Genomic DNA, 14,342 nt, shown 5'->3' with positions numbered 1-14,342 from the left:
TACAGGGGGCGGGGCCAAGCTCCGAAGGAGGCAGAGTCGAGCAGAGAGTGGGCGGGGCCCGGGAGTCCTAGTAAAAGGCGGATTCACGTAGCACCGGCGGTTGGCTGATACGAGACTTCTGCCGTTCTGCGACGAACCTGCTCTCCGAGTTTGAGCTGCTGACTCATCAACTGTAATCTCACGTTTGTTTTAATGGGACTCTTTTACCCAGCCTACCAGGTTGGGAATTCGAGGGGCAGAGCAAGGCTTTCCTGCCATCCCCATTATCAAAGCATAGTATCTGCACGACACTTGTTACTTTATAAGTATCTGTCTTCCCTACTTCACTGTACACCTTATTAGGCTGAGACCCCATCTGTTTCTTACTATTACCTGCACTTAGCAGAATGTCTGACACAAACTAGGTGCTCATTACAAACGAAGGAAGAAAGGGAGACCTAAATTCAGTGCTGTGGGCTGAATTGTGTCCTAATATTCATATGTTGAATCCCTAACCCCTAATTCCTCAGAATATGACTGTGGTTGGAGATAGGGTTTTTACAGAATTGGCACCTTGATCTTGAACTAAATATGTCAAGATCTAAGAACTAAATACGACCAGACTTCAGAACCGTGACAAAATAAATTTGTCAGTCTGTTATTTTGTTATGGTAGTCGTAGCAAACTAATACACCATCACAATATAAAACTACTAAAAATGTCTACTGCGAAGGAAAGGGATATCTGCAGGCCTATAACCCATTTCTTTTCTACCAGCAATCAATGAGCTCAAACTTCCTTTTAATTGTGCTAGTGATATTTACCAGTAGAAAGAAACGTCAAGTCCTTATCTCTAAAATGCTTTTAGCAAGATATACTTGGTTTATAGAGATAGCTTATTATAAAACCTGGAATTATGGACTTGTGAGGCGTAGTTGACTGGAGAATGGGGAATCATTTAAATTGTGTAATTAATGGGGAATAAAAAGGGGATGTTGCAAAATCAAATGACTCCCTTTGTTTAAACAAGGTCTCCGCATGCATCACTCACGAGGAAACTTGTCCTTTAATTTTGAATCAATCCACAATGTACCATAGTGAGGGAGAAAAAGATTGTTTTGGAGCTAAATCTGGTAAACTTGGACTTCTCCAAGAAAAGATTCTCATCTGTGCCTGCGGATTACCCTGTATCCTTTGAATAATTAATCAAGTTTGGTATTGGGTAAGATCTATGACTGATGTGAGTCTGATTCGACAAACTCTTTAGGCTAACCAAAACTTTGCATAGAAAAATTAGTTTGTACTTCTTATTAACTCAGAAACATTATTCCTGTTTTAAGTTCTACCAAGTCAATTTCATAAATTTATACTTTGGATAGAATTAGATAATATGAAGGATTAATCATCATATAATCAAAATAATCTGATGAAGGAACATACATGTATTTATTTGAAACTTTATTATATAAATTTTCATTTCTTTTAAAGATTACAAAACCTGTTCTGTGACAGGAATACAAGCAATATTGTTCCAGGATTATTTATGGATACATATGAAAGAGCTTAGATTACACATTAATAGTATTATTTGAAAACTTCCCAGATTAGACTCTTAAGTAAAACAATTTAAAGTATTCAGTGACATTTAATCCTTTACAAGCATTTCATAATTACGGCAGCAGTGCCAAGCATCTGATGCGATTTAACCACCAATAAAAGGTACAATACATGTGAACTGATGATATGGTAGCTTGGGCTTCTGGCATGCCTTACTAGAGAGAAACTAGTATAAAGTAAGATCATATATAATAGTAGAAAAATATTTGTGATTTTTTTCTTTTTTAAAAACTGTTTAAGTAGATGCCCACCCCATTCCCACCCATGGCTAAAAATGCAAAATAATTACATCCCGTAGGTGTATACCGGATACTTTCCCTTCTGTAGGGTAAGAGTTAAGATAAAACTAATACATGTACATAATTTTAAGAATTAAAAACTCATCACCCATAATTATTAAGGATGCTAAGAAATGAAGCATTTTTTGATTAAGAAACAAAGCTTTAGATGAAACAATATAAACACAACTCAAACCTTTATCCTTATGCCCTTGCTTTGTATTTAAAAGTTCTATTTTAAATACTTGTTTGAAAAACTCAGTATACAGTTCATTCAGTACTATAGTGATAACAGGAGTAAAAATCTTCACTTCCAATAGATAGTGAACTAATCTACTTAGAGGACTATTATAGCAACTCTCTTCTCACATACATTTACATATATTGTACTCAAATGGTATGTGCTCTAAAGAGGTTTTCTTGAGGTTTGCGCTTCTGAACTTAGTCTCTAAATTTTCCTTTCCACTAATCTCTATCCAATGTCATATACTTTGCTAGTTGCATTGGGAGAAGTCATGGACATTTCAACAGCTTATCATGCACTTCAAGGTTACATGGAAAAATAATGAGGAAAGTGCCTTAAGAGGTAGGAAGTAGGCTCTTATCCCAACCCTTGGTATGCCCTGTTATGAACAGTTAATAGACTGGAATCAAAGTGGTAAATGTGAGACGAATAGTAATACAAGGCTTAAGAAAATTAAGTCAACTTCGTTACTAGAATTCTTTGAGGACACTCACATTGGAACCAGTTACAAGTCACTCAATCACATAGAATACAGCAGTGTCAAAAATACATAAAGCACACTGTAGATAACAAATTCTTCTTGGCCATCCATATTTAGGTATTATCATTCTGTAGATTCTTCACTAGAAAAAGTGGTTAAGCATGGCTCTTCAGAATACCACAGTCCCAAGAAAGCGAATTTCATTCCTTCATTAATTGGTCCCCACCAATGGTCACTTGGGGAGACCAGCAAAATGTAAGCAATCTGGAGGTGAAAAGAGGACTATTTTCATTTACTGAAATAAAAATACTGAGTTGTCAACCTCTCTGTGAATTAAATAAGGCTCAAAATATACATCCAGTTTGTTACTCACATGGAGTTGGACCTTTCGGAGGGACAGAACTCTAGGACTAGATTGGAACCTCCTGGTTTAAGCACCAAGGGTCAGTCAAGAAACCCATAGTATTTGATAAGAGAAAACAGACCTTTTCTTTTTCTTAAAACTTTTTCAGGATTCAGGTCTGAGCCACCAGTTTGCAACCTTGGCTTTAAGGTTTTCTTTTAGAGAGGGAAAGGGAGGGAGAAAGAGAGGGAGAGAAACATCAATGTGTGGTTGCCTCCTGTGTACCCCCTACTAGGGACCTGGCTGGCAACCCAGGCTGTGACCTGACTGGGAATTGAACCGGCAACCCTTTGGTTCGCAGGCCGGCACTCAATCCACTGAGCCATGCCAGCCAGGGCAAGAAAACAGACCTTTTTCTGACCTTCACATTCCTGAGATACCTGTCCTAATGTCTTCATAAATCTTAAATGCTTGATATCATCATGAGAAGATTTTCTCTATAAAATATAGTAAACTAAAAAAATTTAGGACATTTATAAAGGCCAGGAAGTAGAGAATATCAAAGCCACGTTGAGATCTATATTGCTGGCTTCCGTGGTGATTTAGCATATCTGTACCAAGGCTGCCTAATCTTGAATGTTTTTCTGCTTTCATCTCAGCCCCTACCACAGCCCCTTTCCTACCCAAACTATTCTACCTACTTGTGAAGCCTTTGCACCCCTCTCCCCCTTCAAGTCTTTCCTGGGCCGAGTGTGCAGGGCACAGCTAACAGGCCAATTCCACCTCCCATGATATCCCCTGGCCCCAACAGCAACCACTTTTTAAAAACAGATGGGAAACGGTTGACCCAAACTGGCTCTTTGCAGCCTATCACATGTGAAATGTGGAATCTCTGCCATACACACACCACACCCTCTCCAGACACTCACTAAGTGACTTTTCCCAGCTGTCAGCTTCACAGCGTCTCAACTCTGCCTTGTCAAAATTATTATATTTTTGGACCTTTGGGGTTGCTTGTGAATAAATGAATCCATATCAAATCTGTTAAAGACAAGGGTCTATTGTACTTTGAAAGAAGACATCTCTATAAATTAGGAGCGGAAATAATTTATATAAAAAAATTAAAAGGACAAAAACTTACCTTAGTTTAACATCATCACTTGCAAGGGAAGATACAAAACACACGATACCATAACGTGTATTTTCCAGTATGCCCACTGCAATGCTAAATGCAATCTACCATTATGGATATTATTTTGGATTATAAACTAAGAGGAGGTTTGTGAATTGTGGCCTGGTAGTTTAGTTCCTTCTTTCACACTGAAATTATCTTTAAGCCTGAGCAAAAACTTCCTGGGAGAAGCCCTGGTAACCAGCAACACTAACTGGTGAAGGGCCTCACCACCATAACTTTAGAGGCCTGGAAGAATTGGACTTGAATTAATGGAAAGGTTAGTCCGGCACTAGCACTACATTTAGAACACACCCTTGGCCAAGTTTGTCTGCTGTAAGTCAAAGGCAATAGGAACACCAGAACCACAGATAAGACAAATTGGGCTTATGAACTGCTTTTTAGGCAGAAAGCCTTCAGTTTTATAAAATTGTAACTGTTCTCCAATAAAACTGGCAGTTGGACTAGGCAAAGAAAGCGGTATCTTTGGAAACAATCAACTTGGCATTCATATACCAGTAGAGGAGTGTCCCAAGAAATATGTAATTTTCAAACAACTCAGCCCCTGGTTGGGTGATAACGTGAAGGGAAGGCAGCATGGTGTTATGGGGAAAAAACTGAATTGGGAAATTTAGGATTCTAGTTTTTGCTTTGAGTCACAGGTGCTTTACCTGCAGTATGAGAAAGTTAGACTAGATAACTTGTGAGGATTTACACATTTACTTCTGGTTCTAAAAAACTACACCTAAGCAATTATGAAATAGCATCAGTGTCAAAAATCTGAGACTATATACCCAGAGTTACATTAACATTTTAAAAGTGACAAGAATTTGGGATGACTGTGGTTTAAAGCACTGAATAACAGAAAGAAAGAAAAAAAGCTTTCTTTCCAGGCAATGGAAAGCATATGTATATTCCATATATTCAAGCATTTAAAAGACTTTCTCCATCTGGATCTTCTGAAATCCCTCCTCTTATACATTTTTTAAAGAAGATAAACTTACATTTGATTTCTATGGAATAATTATTTTGTGTCACTTGGGCAAAAGGAATGTTAAAAGATTTTCCCTTTCTCTTTAAATGCATAGAGAAGAAATGAAGGAATAACAAGTGGCTTCCAAGACAGATAAACCACACTTCCTTGGCTTTGTACTTTCAGAGGAAAGATTTAAAGCTTCTGGAAGTTGAAAAAGGATTTCTGATGTAAATGGCTTAGTCATGACTAAGGAAGATCTGTTTGGGCACATTCCTCATGAAGTAAGTGAAATCACCTTTTCTTTGCTCATCTGTTTTTCACATTACATATTGATGTATGCTAGGTAACTTGGCAAAGATATGGGTCATAATGGATACAGAAATTCCTTTAATCAAATAAAATTATGGAAACTACCACATTAGATGTATATAATGAGTACGGTAATCTAGGCAGACTCAGTGACCATCATGAAAACTGATCATATCTGAAGTTAAAGGAAGTGTTACATGGCTATAAATCATCAGGAGGAATTCAGAAAACACTCAATGCTAGACATTCACTTAACCTACCTTAGCTATGATTTCAGATTAGCACAGAGATTGATCAACAATGTTTTATTCCCTAGAATAAGAAAGTTTTAATCAAATTTTATATAGAGGCCTGTGGCTTTTATTACATTCAAATTAGTGTTTAATTTAGAGCACTGTAATGGGAAAAAATTCATTATGATTTACCATTTTTCAAAAAAAGCATACTTTTCTCACAGGTATACAAGAACAAGTATCCTGTTATTCAGATGCTAAATTCTGCAATTTGATCTATTTAAACATCAAATATCCAATGGGACTTAAATGACCTGTTGCTAAATTTTCGTTTGCCAGTCTCTTCACCATGACTCTCAAAAGGCCTTTGATATATATTGGCAGAATTCCAAATTATATGCCAATACTAAGTATGGACAACATGGAAGATTAAAAGTGCAAGAACTATTTCCTTAATTTAAGAGAAAAGAACCCTAAAGAGTTGCAAAGTATATGGACTAACTTCATAGGTGTACTCTTAATGTCATGCCACAGACATGTAACTTTCTCTACTGTTAAGAGCTCTCTAGGATAGTCTGACAGAGCACCTGACTTTAAGTAACAAACAAATGAATGAACCAGTGAAACGGACACAGGGAAAGGTATGTACATTTTGGAAGCATTACATTCAACAGCTGTTCCACAATCTGGCCATTTTTAGGGCTGTCCAACAATACTGTTAATACAGGTGAACTATTTAACCAGATTTAATAGTCAACTGATTAATAATAATAGAATCCAAGTTAAACAAGGCATGTATACATTAAAAGAAAGCAGTACAGAAATGTACTGTATATGAACTGTTTACAAAAACATACAAAATGTTGGATGGCACAAGGGATACAGTGCTAATATAAACGGATTGTTTAAGCTAAGTGCTTAACATAAACTGTCCATCCCTATAACTAACAAAGAATATTTAAGGAACATGAAATATTTCCTATAAAAATAATGCTATATGGTGTAAAGTACTTTATTCAGTGTATTTTTAGGTGGTATTCATATGTTCATTATTCTTCTTATTGATTCAGTGAATATATCTTCATCATGTTTCCATCATCATCACATCCGAAGCTCCAGGAAAATCTAACTTGCTAACAATCATGTAAAGCGAGAAGAGACGAAAGCGGAGCAGCAGCAGGAGCAGCAGCATTATGGGTACCAGCTGGGACAGTGTGTGCTTGCAGGTGTCTCTCAGATATGTGCTACCTGTCGCCACAACTTGTGCTATCAGCTTACACCATGGTACCAAATATCTCACTGAGGTCACTTCACAGGGCTGTGGAGGTGATTTTTTTAATACCTCTCCGCTGAGCAAGAGTAGAGCGGCCTACTGGTTCCAAAACTGGTGACTGATTACGATTTAGAGCAGAATATGTAGCTGCCATGGCACCCTGAAAACAGGAAAGGTCAAAACAAAAATGACAATGAGTAGTCACATACACAGAACATGAAATGAACATTTCTTCCCCCCAGATAATTTCTTTAATAGCAATTTTATACAGATATTATTAGGCTCATAATGAAAATAACCACACTGGCCAAAACACTCTTAACTAAAATTGAAGAGGCCCATGTGGAAGGTTGAAATGATGGGTGAGAGAAGACACAGATGGGCTCATAACAAGCAGTCCTCACTTTTCTCAGGACTATTCAACCTTTTTACCTTTGCAGTCTTTTAATCTGAGAGGCAGCAAAGCATGCTCTTTTGGAACTCGTAAGTTTGCTTTGGGTTGTGCATAAAAAAAAGTATAAAGAAAATAAGAAATCTGCCATTGCTGGTATGGCTCAGTGGATGGAGTGCTGGCCTGCAAACCAAAAGGTCGCCAGTTCAATTCCCAGTCAAGGCACATGCCTGGGTTGCGGGCCAGGTCCCCAGTTGGGGGGCGTGCAAGAGGCAACTGATCGATGTATCTCTTGTACATCAATGTTTGTCTCCCTCTCTTTCTCCCTCCCTTTCTCTCTCTAAAAATGAATAAATAAAATCTTTAAAAAACTTGCAAAATATATTTAAAAAAAGAAAATAGGAAATCCATAAACTTATGGATAAATTCAGAAATTTAGAAGTCATTCTTATACTAGATTTATTACAATACTTTGGCATGGCTTGGCTTTTTTACCCCTCTAAATCACCCCTTGTAAGAGAATCCCACAGGAGAACTGAATGCAGGCTGAAGGAAAGTGAAAGGGAAAGGTGCTGGTGGACATGTGGAAAACAGGGCCTGAATGGGGCCGCTCACCTTGACCAGATGTGGTGCGTCCTGTCTGTTCAGTTGGTATTGCGGCAGTTGGTCCCAGTGGACTATCCAAGGGTGTCTGAGCACGAGGGCAGCAGTCAATCTCTGATGAGGGTCCACGTGAAGCATCTTTGACACCAGGTCCTGTAATGGGAAGAATAATAATAAAACAAGCTTAAACCTTTTTGTTTGATTTTTTTAATAGCACTAGATACTGTTGAGCATTTTTCCTTACTATGACACTATTTTTTCCTGGTAGTAGGTAGATCTTTAGGCTCAAAGCAATTTGGTCAATGTGACAATTTGTTTAAAAAAGAAGAAAGGAAAAACCTAAGTCTCTCCTCCCTGAGCACCATTAACTTTGTTGTATTACAAAGGGTGAATTACTGTATTTTATGTATCTTTTGGTTTTTTGGCTCTTTTTTCCCCCCTTAGATATTCTGAGGTTTCGACATTTCTGTAGGTTTATTTCTAAGTAATTTTTAGCTACTTAAGACTTTTTTGTGCTGCTGGTAATACTGAAACGTAGAATTGTCCAATTATAGGAATTTAATTGGAGAGTTCTAAATGCCCTTCCCAAGATTACAGACTTCTAGTTTTTTCTACTTCATAAGCAACTCGTGGGCATTATAGAAAAATCAGAAATACAGAGAAGTAAAAGAATAAAAAGAACACCCAAAATCCTACTCTTCCAGAGACAAAAGCTTTCTATTTATCCAAATGTGTTGCTATGCATGAAACATAGATCCATATAATTGCTATATAATATTTTATACTCTCCAAAATAACACAATTGTTATTTATACAAGCCATGTACCACCTGTTTCATTTTCATTCAAACCATATCTATTGAGTATCCATTAAAGGCCAGGCATTCTGCTAGGCATTGGGTATTTAGCAGTGAACAAGATAGAAAGGAACTGTGACCTCAGGAAGCTTTCAACCCAGTGAAGGAATTAATTACAAAGCAAATAGTAAGTTCTTTGATGGGATGAATAAAAGTGAGGTACAGCTGGAGGAACACAGAGAGAGATATGACCTGAACAGGGTAGGGTGGCTTTGAAGTGACTCTTTTAGAAAAATGTGAGACCTGAAGGAGAAGCAGGAGCTGGATTAGAGAAGGAAGGGAGAAACAGAGCATTTCAGGGAGATGGAGCAAAGTGTATTTGAGGGAAAATCCTCAGGTGGGAAAGAACATGTCACATTCAGAAACTGAAAGAAATGCAATATGACTATAAGCACATATGAAGAACATAACAGCAGATAAAGTGGCAGAGGTAAGAAAGGACCAGACCATGAAAGGCCCTTATAAGCCATATTATCAAATTTGGACTTTTTCTGGAGGCAATGAATCATTTAAAGCAAAGGAGTGATGTGGTCAGGCTTGTACTTTAGCGAGATTACACTCACTAGGTGTGGAGGAAAATGGATGAGAGGGGGCAAGCGTGGAGACTCCAATTTGAGACTGGGGAGAGACGACAGGTTTGGGAGGCGGGTATAAAAGGTGGAGAAATATGGATGGAATTGAGATACTTAAGAGAAAAGAACTGACAGAACCTGGTGGTTGATTGGATACTGGGAATTGGGGAGATGTTATTCCAAGTACTCCACTGCTATTAGATATTTATAGTTTCTTACTTTTACTTAACATTAACAGCTGAGAACAGGAATAACAACAGAATTAGAAATAAAAAGCAAAACAATTAGGGACCTCCTCTTCCAAATTCTGAATGTGGGCAAACATACTTTAAATGAAGAAAAGGCTGCAAAACTGCCCTGAGGTACAATGCAACACATAATTTTAATCAGATCTGCGTGTTAACCAGTGCACTTTTGGCCAAGTCACTCCAATACCACTTCTCCCACTGCTATCCTTCAATGGCTACTCCTCCTAGGCTTTCTCATTAAATGGTGGTACTCCCTGAATTCCTTCCATGGCTCTCATCTCGCTCTGCTCAGATAAGCTCATTTATGCTCAAGGCTTTAGCTAGTAGGGATGATGACAAGTCCTAACTTCAGTGTCTACCGCAGATTTCTCTGCTAAGATCTACATCCATATAGCCATTTGCTTAGTGGACATCCAACTCTTAATTATACATCATGGAAGCATTTCAAATTCATAATGTCCAAATGTGCAATCATCATTCCTATCAAAACTACTTCTTTTGTATCCCACAGCTTGGTGAAGGACACCACCACCCACTCATTTGCCAGAGGTGGAAATGTGGACTGCACACTTGACATCTGCCTCTCCTTTGCTTCTTATGTCCAATAAACCAGAGTTTATTCTGCCTCCTAAATTTGTCTTCTGTTTGATTCAAATCCCACTACAACTTGTCTGGTTTAGATACTCATCATTCATGACCCACAATACGCAAAACCTTGTGTATAATGGCCCTAATATTGGGTCAGTGGAGACTGAATGAAATAATGTAGGTAAAAGTGTCAGCGCAGTCCTTGGCACATAAGTGCTCAAAATGGTAGCTATGGTCCTAATCTTGTCAAAGCCACATGTGGTTCATATGCTTGATGACATTCATGTGGGCAACTTGCTCTTGAGAGGACACACCATACTGACAGTCTTCTTTCCCAATTTTGTGGGTATTCACTATATTACATCATGCTTGTAATCACAAGTCTTAACTGGACAAATTAGCAAAAATTATTAGTAATAACGTGGCCATTTATAAGATATGTGTGAAACGGATGCAATTTTTTATGCTCTAGTTGTATCTCCTCCTCACGTGTGTTTCTCTTTCACTCAGAAAAGCATACTGGAATTCAAGTGAATAAGAACCAAATTATGGAAATTAGAGAGATAGCCTTGACTTGCTTTAACATTAAAAAAGCAGGCAATAGCTAAGCTCTGATACTTTATTTGGTAACATTACTTGATATGTCCCACAACCAATCATGACAAAGTTTGTGGCAAACTACATGGGTGAAAATAACTGCTCCACAGAGTGAACTTTAAAAAGGAAAATCTGATCACTATAACGCTTCATATTTTTCAATAGTTCCTCAATACCTAGAGTGAACACCAAATCCTGAGCATGACCTAGAAAGCCTTTCATAATCTGGGTTCACCAGCGACCCTCTTACATTGTACCCTGTACTAGTCATATCAAACAACCCGTAGCTCCCTGGACTGGTTCTGCCCTTCCTATGCCATCACGACCACGAACAGCGGTACTAATCCCTCAGCCTGGGCTGGACTACATCCTTCTGTTCTCCAAAGCTACCTGGAAAATCCCTTCATTGCTTCTGGAAAACTTTCCTTGAAATCTTTCTGACCAAGCATCACCTGTGAACTTCTTAAGCACAGAAAATGTACCACCATAACAGCATATGTGACACTAGTTGGCCATTTCCCAACTAGGCTTGTGCTCCCTGAGATCAGGAATTCTGAGTCATATCTTTTATCTCTGGAGCCTTCACTTATGAAACACATTGTAGGTGCTCAACAGATGAATTAAAAAGGAAGCAAGTACCTAAAAAATGAATTATCTGGCTTAATAAATTTTACTGTTAAACAAGGAAAGGCTAACATTTCATTTTAAATGCAGTTATAAAACAAAACATTATCTACACAGACATTAAACTGATTAGCTGAGGCCAAAAGTATCTTTTAAATGTTGTCATACCCTATTTACTTATGCAATCACGGCAACTCAAGTTTCCACCTCTAAGAAAAATCAGCAAGCACTTTTACCAGTATGTATCTTCTTCATTTCCTCTATGTTTTTCTTACATTGAAGTGGAAAAAAGAGAATTTTCAATAAATAAGAGTGAAACTAGAGTTGAGGTAGAAAGCAAGTCAGGGCCATTCGGGGGATGGCAGATCTTCCAGTGAGAAAGGCTTTTCAAATGGATTTCAAGCTGACACTCTAACTATACTACTGTTTATGGTGAAAAAGATAAAACCCTTCTTTATAATATGGACCAAAAGTAGAACATGGTACAGTTATTCTATGGATCGGGGGCTTTGGAATGAGCTGTTTAGCTTGAAGTACCCACATGTACCGGGGGTGTAATGATGGACAAGTTCACACTAAAATTCTGGGTCTTGGTTTCCTTCTGTGAAATGGGGATATTATCACCTATTTCACAGGGTTGTTAAGAGGATTAAATGGATAATTTAGGTGAAGTGCAGCAAGAAGCACAGCGTAGACATACAAATCATGAAAACTACTACTATAATTATTTATTATGTTCCTCATGATAAATATGTTATCTATACATCTAAAGGATGTATACATCTAAAGCATGTATAGATATCAAAGCCAAACCAATGCCTTTGGGAAAGAAAATAATTGGTCCATGTTTGAGTTCAAGTTATTTGGTAACATCACTTCAAAATACTACTTTATGACCAAGTTTCTAGCTGATATTATTTATTCTCAACAAGGATTATGAAAAATTACCTTAGCTGTATCTGAAACAGAATTCCAGTAACCACCACTGAGTGAGAATTTTCCGCTGCCAATACGTGCCAATATTTCCTCTGGTGTATCATCAGGGCCATTTGCAAATGGAGTGTAACTAATTTATAATAAAATTAAAATATCAATGAATAAAATTTCTTTGTTGGTTGGTAATCTTTCTATTTACTTGCAGTGTCCAAAAACTACTCTGAGTGATTCAATTAATATAATACCTTATTAAAGTGAAAACTATCAACAACGTGAAGTTCCATAAAGCACCAGGTCAAGGTATGTTATGAAATACTAATTAGACTTAATATACAAAAATATAAATACTTTAAGATATGAAACATTACAAAATAAAATATTTAAAATAGTGCATGTTTATGACATAACAAGAGTGAAAAAAACGTACAGAAAAATCAACTTAGGACTTCAAGACACTAATAAATAGTACATTATAGAAAATTAGTAATGATACAGCTATAAAAGTAGTGTATGTATGCATACACATGATGTATTATTAGAAAATGAGAAGCATGAAAAGAAAGATATTATAACAAAGATTATAAAATACACCTAAATAATATAAACAAAACATTGAGAAATAAATGCTTGCAACATATAAGTATACGCTTACCCTGTAAGCATTGTATAGAGGAGGACACCAAGACTCCATATATCACAAGCAGCATCATAACCTTGTCGTTTCAAAACCTAGAAAATGTAAAAATTAGTATTAACACACCACTGTTTATCATATAGATTTACATAGGTTGTGGGAATGGAATTATATCTCCTAAGTCAATGCATGTAAGAAAACACTCTACGGAAGATGGTTAACAAACAAAACAATATATTGGAAAAAATACAATAAAAAAGATAATATAGCCCTGGATGGTGTGGCTCAGTGGACTGAATGCAGGCCTGTGAACCAAAGGGTCGCTGATTCGATCTCCAGTCAGGGCACATCCCTGGGCTGTGGGCCAGGTCTCCAGTAGGGGGTGTGCAAGAGGCAACCACACACTGATGTTTCTCTCCCTCTCTTCCCCTCTAAATTGAATAAGTAAAATTAAAAAAAAAATTTAAAATTATTTAAAAAAGATAATATATTAATCCTATTCTAGAACCTTCTAACAATTCATATATATATAAATTTTGGTATTTGAATTAACATTTATTGAATGCTTCCTTGGCACATAAAGGACTATAAAATAAATTGAAGGTAAACTTCCTATTTATTGATAAATGAACGTGTATTTCATATGGGGCTGCAGAAATGGTTACATAAAATGATACTTTTAAGAATGTTGAGAGAACCAAGATGGCAGCGTAGGTAGACACACTGCGCCTCCTCGCACAACCAGAACTGACAGAGAATCGAACAACAAGGGGGACCAACACCAAGGAAACAGAAAATAATCATTCATCCAGACTGGTAGGAGGGGCGGAGACGGGCACCGGGGTGGAGAGGACTCGCGTGGCTGTGGCGGGACTGAGACTGGCAGAGTGTGGGACAAATGGCGCAGGCAGTCTGAGCACTAGCAGACCCTGCGGCCCCACATTTGCACAGATAAACCCAGAGGGCCGGACTCAGAGTGGCGGAGAGTGGGGCAGGCAGAGCAGCAGGTAGCACCCCGCGGCACCACATTCGCCCACAGATAAACCGGACGAACTGCGGGGAGCGAAGCAGACCCCACAACCCAGGACTCCAGCATGGAGGAAATAAAGCCTCAAACCTCTGATTGAAAACGCCCGTGGGGGTTGGGGCGGCAGCAGGAGAGACTCCCAGCCTCACAGGACAGGTCGTTGGAGAGACCCACAGGGGCCTAGAGTGTGCACAGCCCGTCTTACTCGGGAACCAGCACCAGAGTGACCCAGTTTGATTGTGGGTAGCAGAGTGAAAGATTGAAAGCTGGAGGAGAGTGAGGCGGGCGCCATTGCTCCCACTCGGCCCCTCCCCCACGTAGAGCGTCGCAGCGTAGGGACCAGCGCAACCCCACCCTGGTGA

General features: G+C 38.2%; 1 protein-coding gene across 5 annotated transcripts in view; it reads right to left on the bottom strand.

Moving 5' to 3' along the window:
• Positions 1 to 1,420: 1,420 nt before the first annotated feature.
• RPS6KA3 (ribosomal protein S6 kinase A3) overlaps positions 1,421 to 14,342 on the bottom strand; it is a 110,939-nt gene continuing 98,017 nt past the window's right edge. For all 5 annotated transcript variants that reach the window (XM_053916987.2, XM_024569960.4, XM_053916989.2 and 2 more), the window contains 4 exons: positions 12,972 to 13,048; positions 12,332 to 12,449; positions 7,911 to 8,051; positions 1,421 to 7,064 (listed from right to left, as the gene is read on the bottom strand). In XM_053916987.2, coding sequence (XP_053772962.1) covers positions 6,942 to 7,064; positions 7,911 to 8,051; positions 12,332 to 12,449; positions 12,972 to 13,048 — 459 coding nt within the window. In that variant the 3' untranslated portion in view covers positions 1,421 to 6,941. The remainder of the gene's footprint in view (positions 7,065 to 7,910; positions 8,052 to 12,331; positions 12,450 to 12,971; positions 13,049 to 14,342) is intronic.

Source organism: Desmodus rotundus, chromosome X, assembly GCF_022682495.2.
Source record: "Desmodus rotundus isolate HL8 chromosome X, HLdesRot8A.1, whole genome shotgun sequence".
NCBI lineage: Eukaryota > Metazoa > Chordata > Mammalia > Chiroptera > Phyllostomidae > Desmodus > Desmodus rotundus.
The sequence above is the reverse complement of the archived record's forward strand: the minus strand, read 5'-3'. Positions and strand labels throughout refer to the sequence as shown.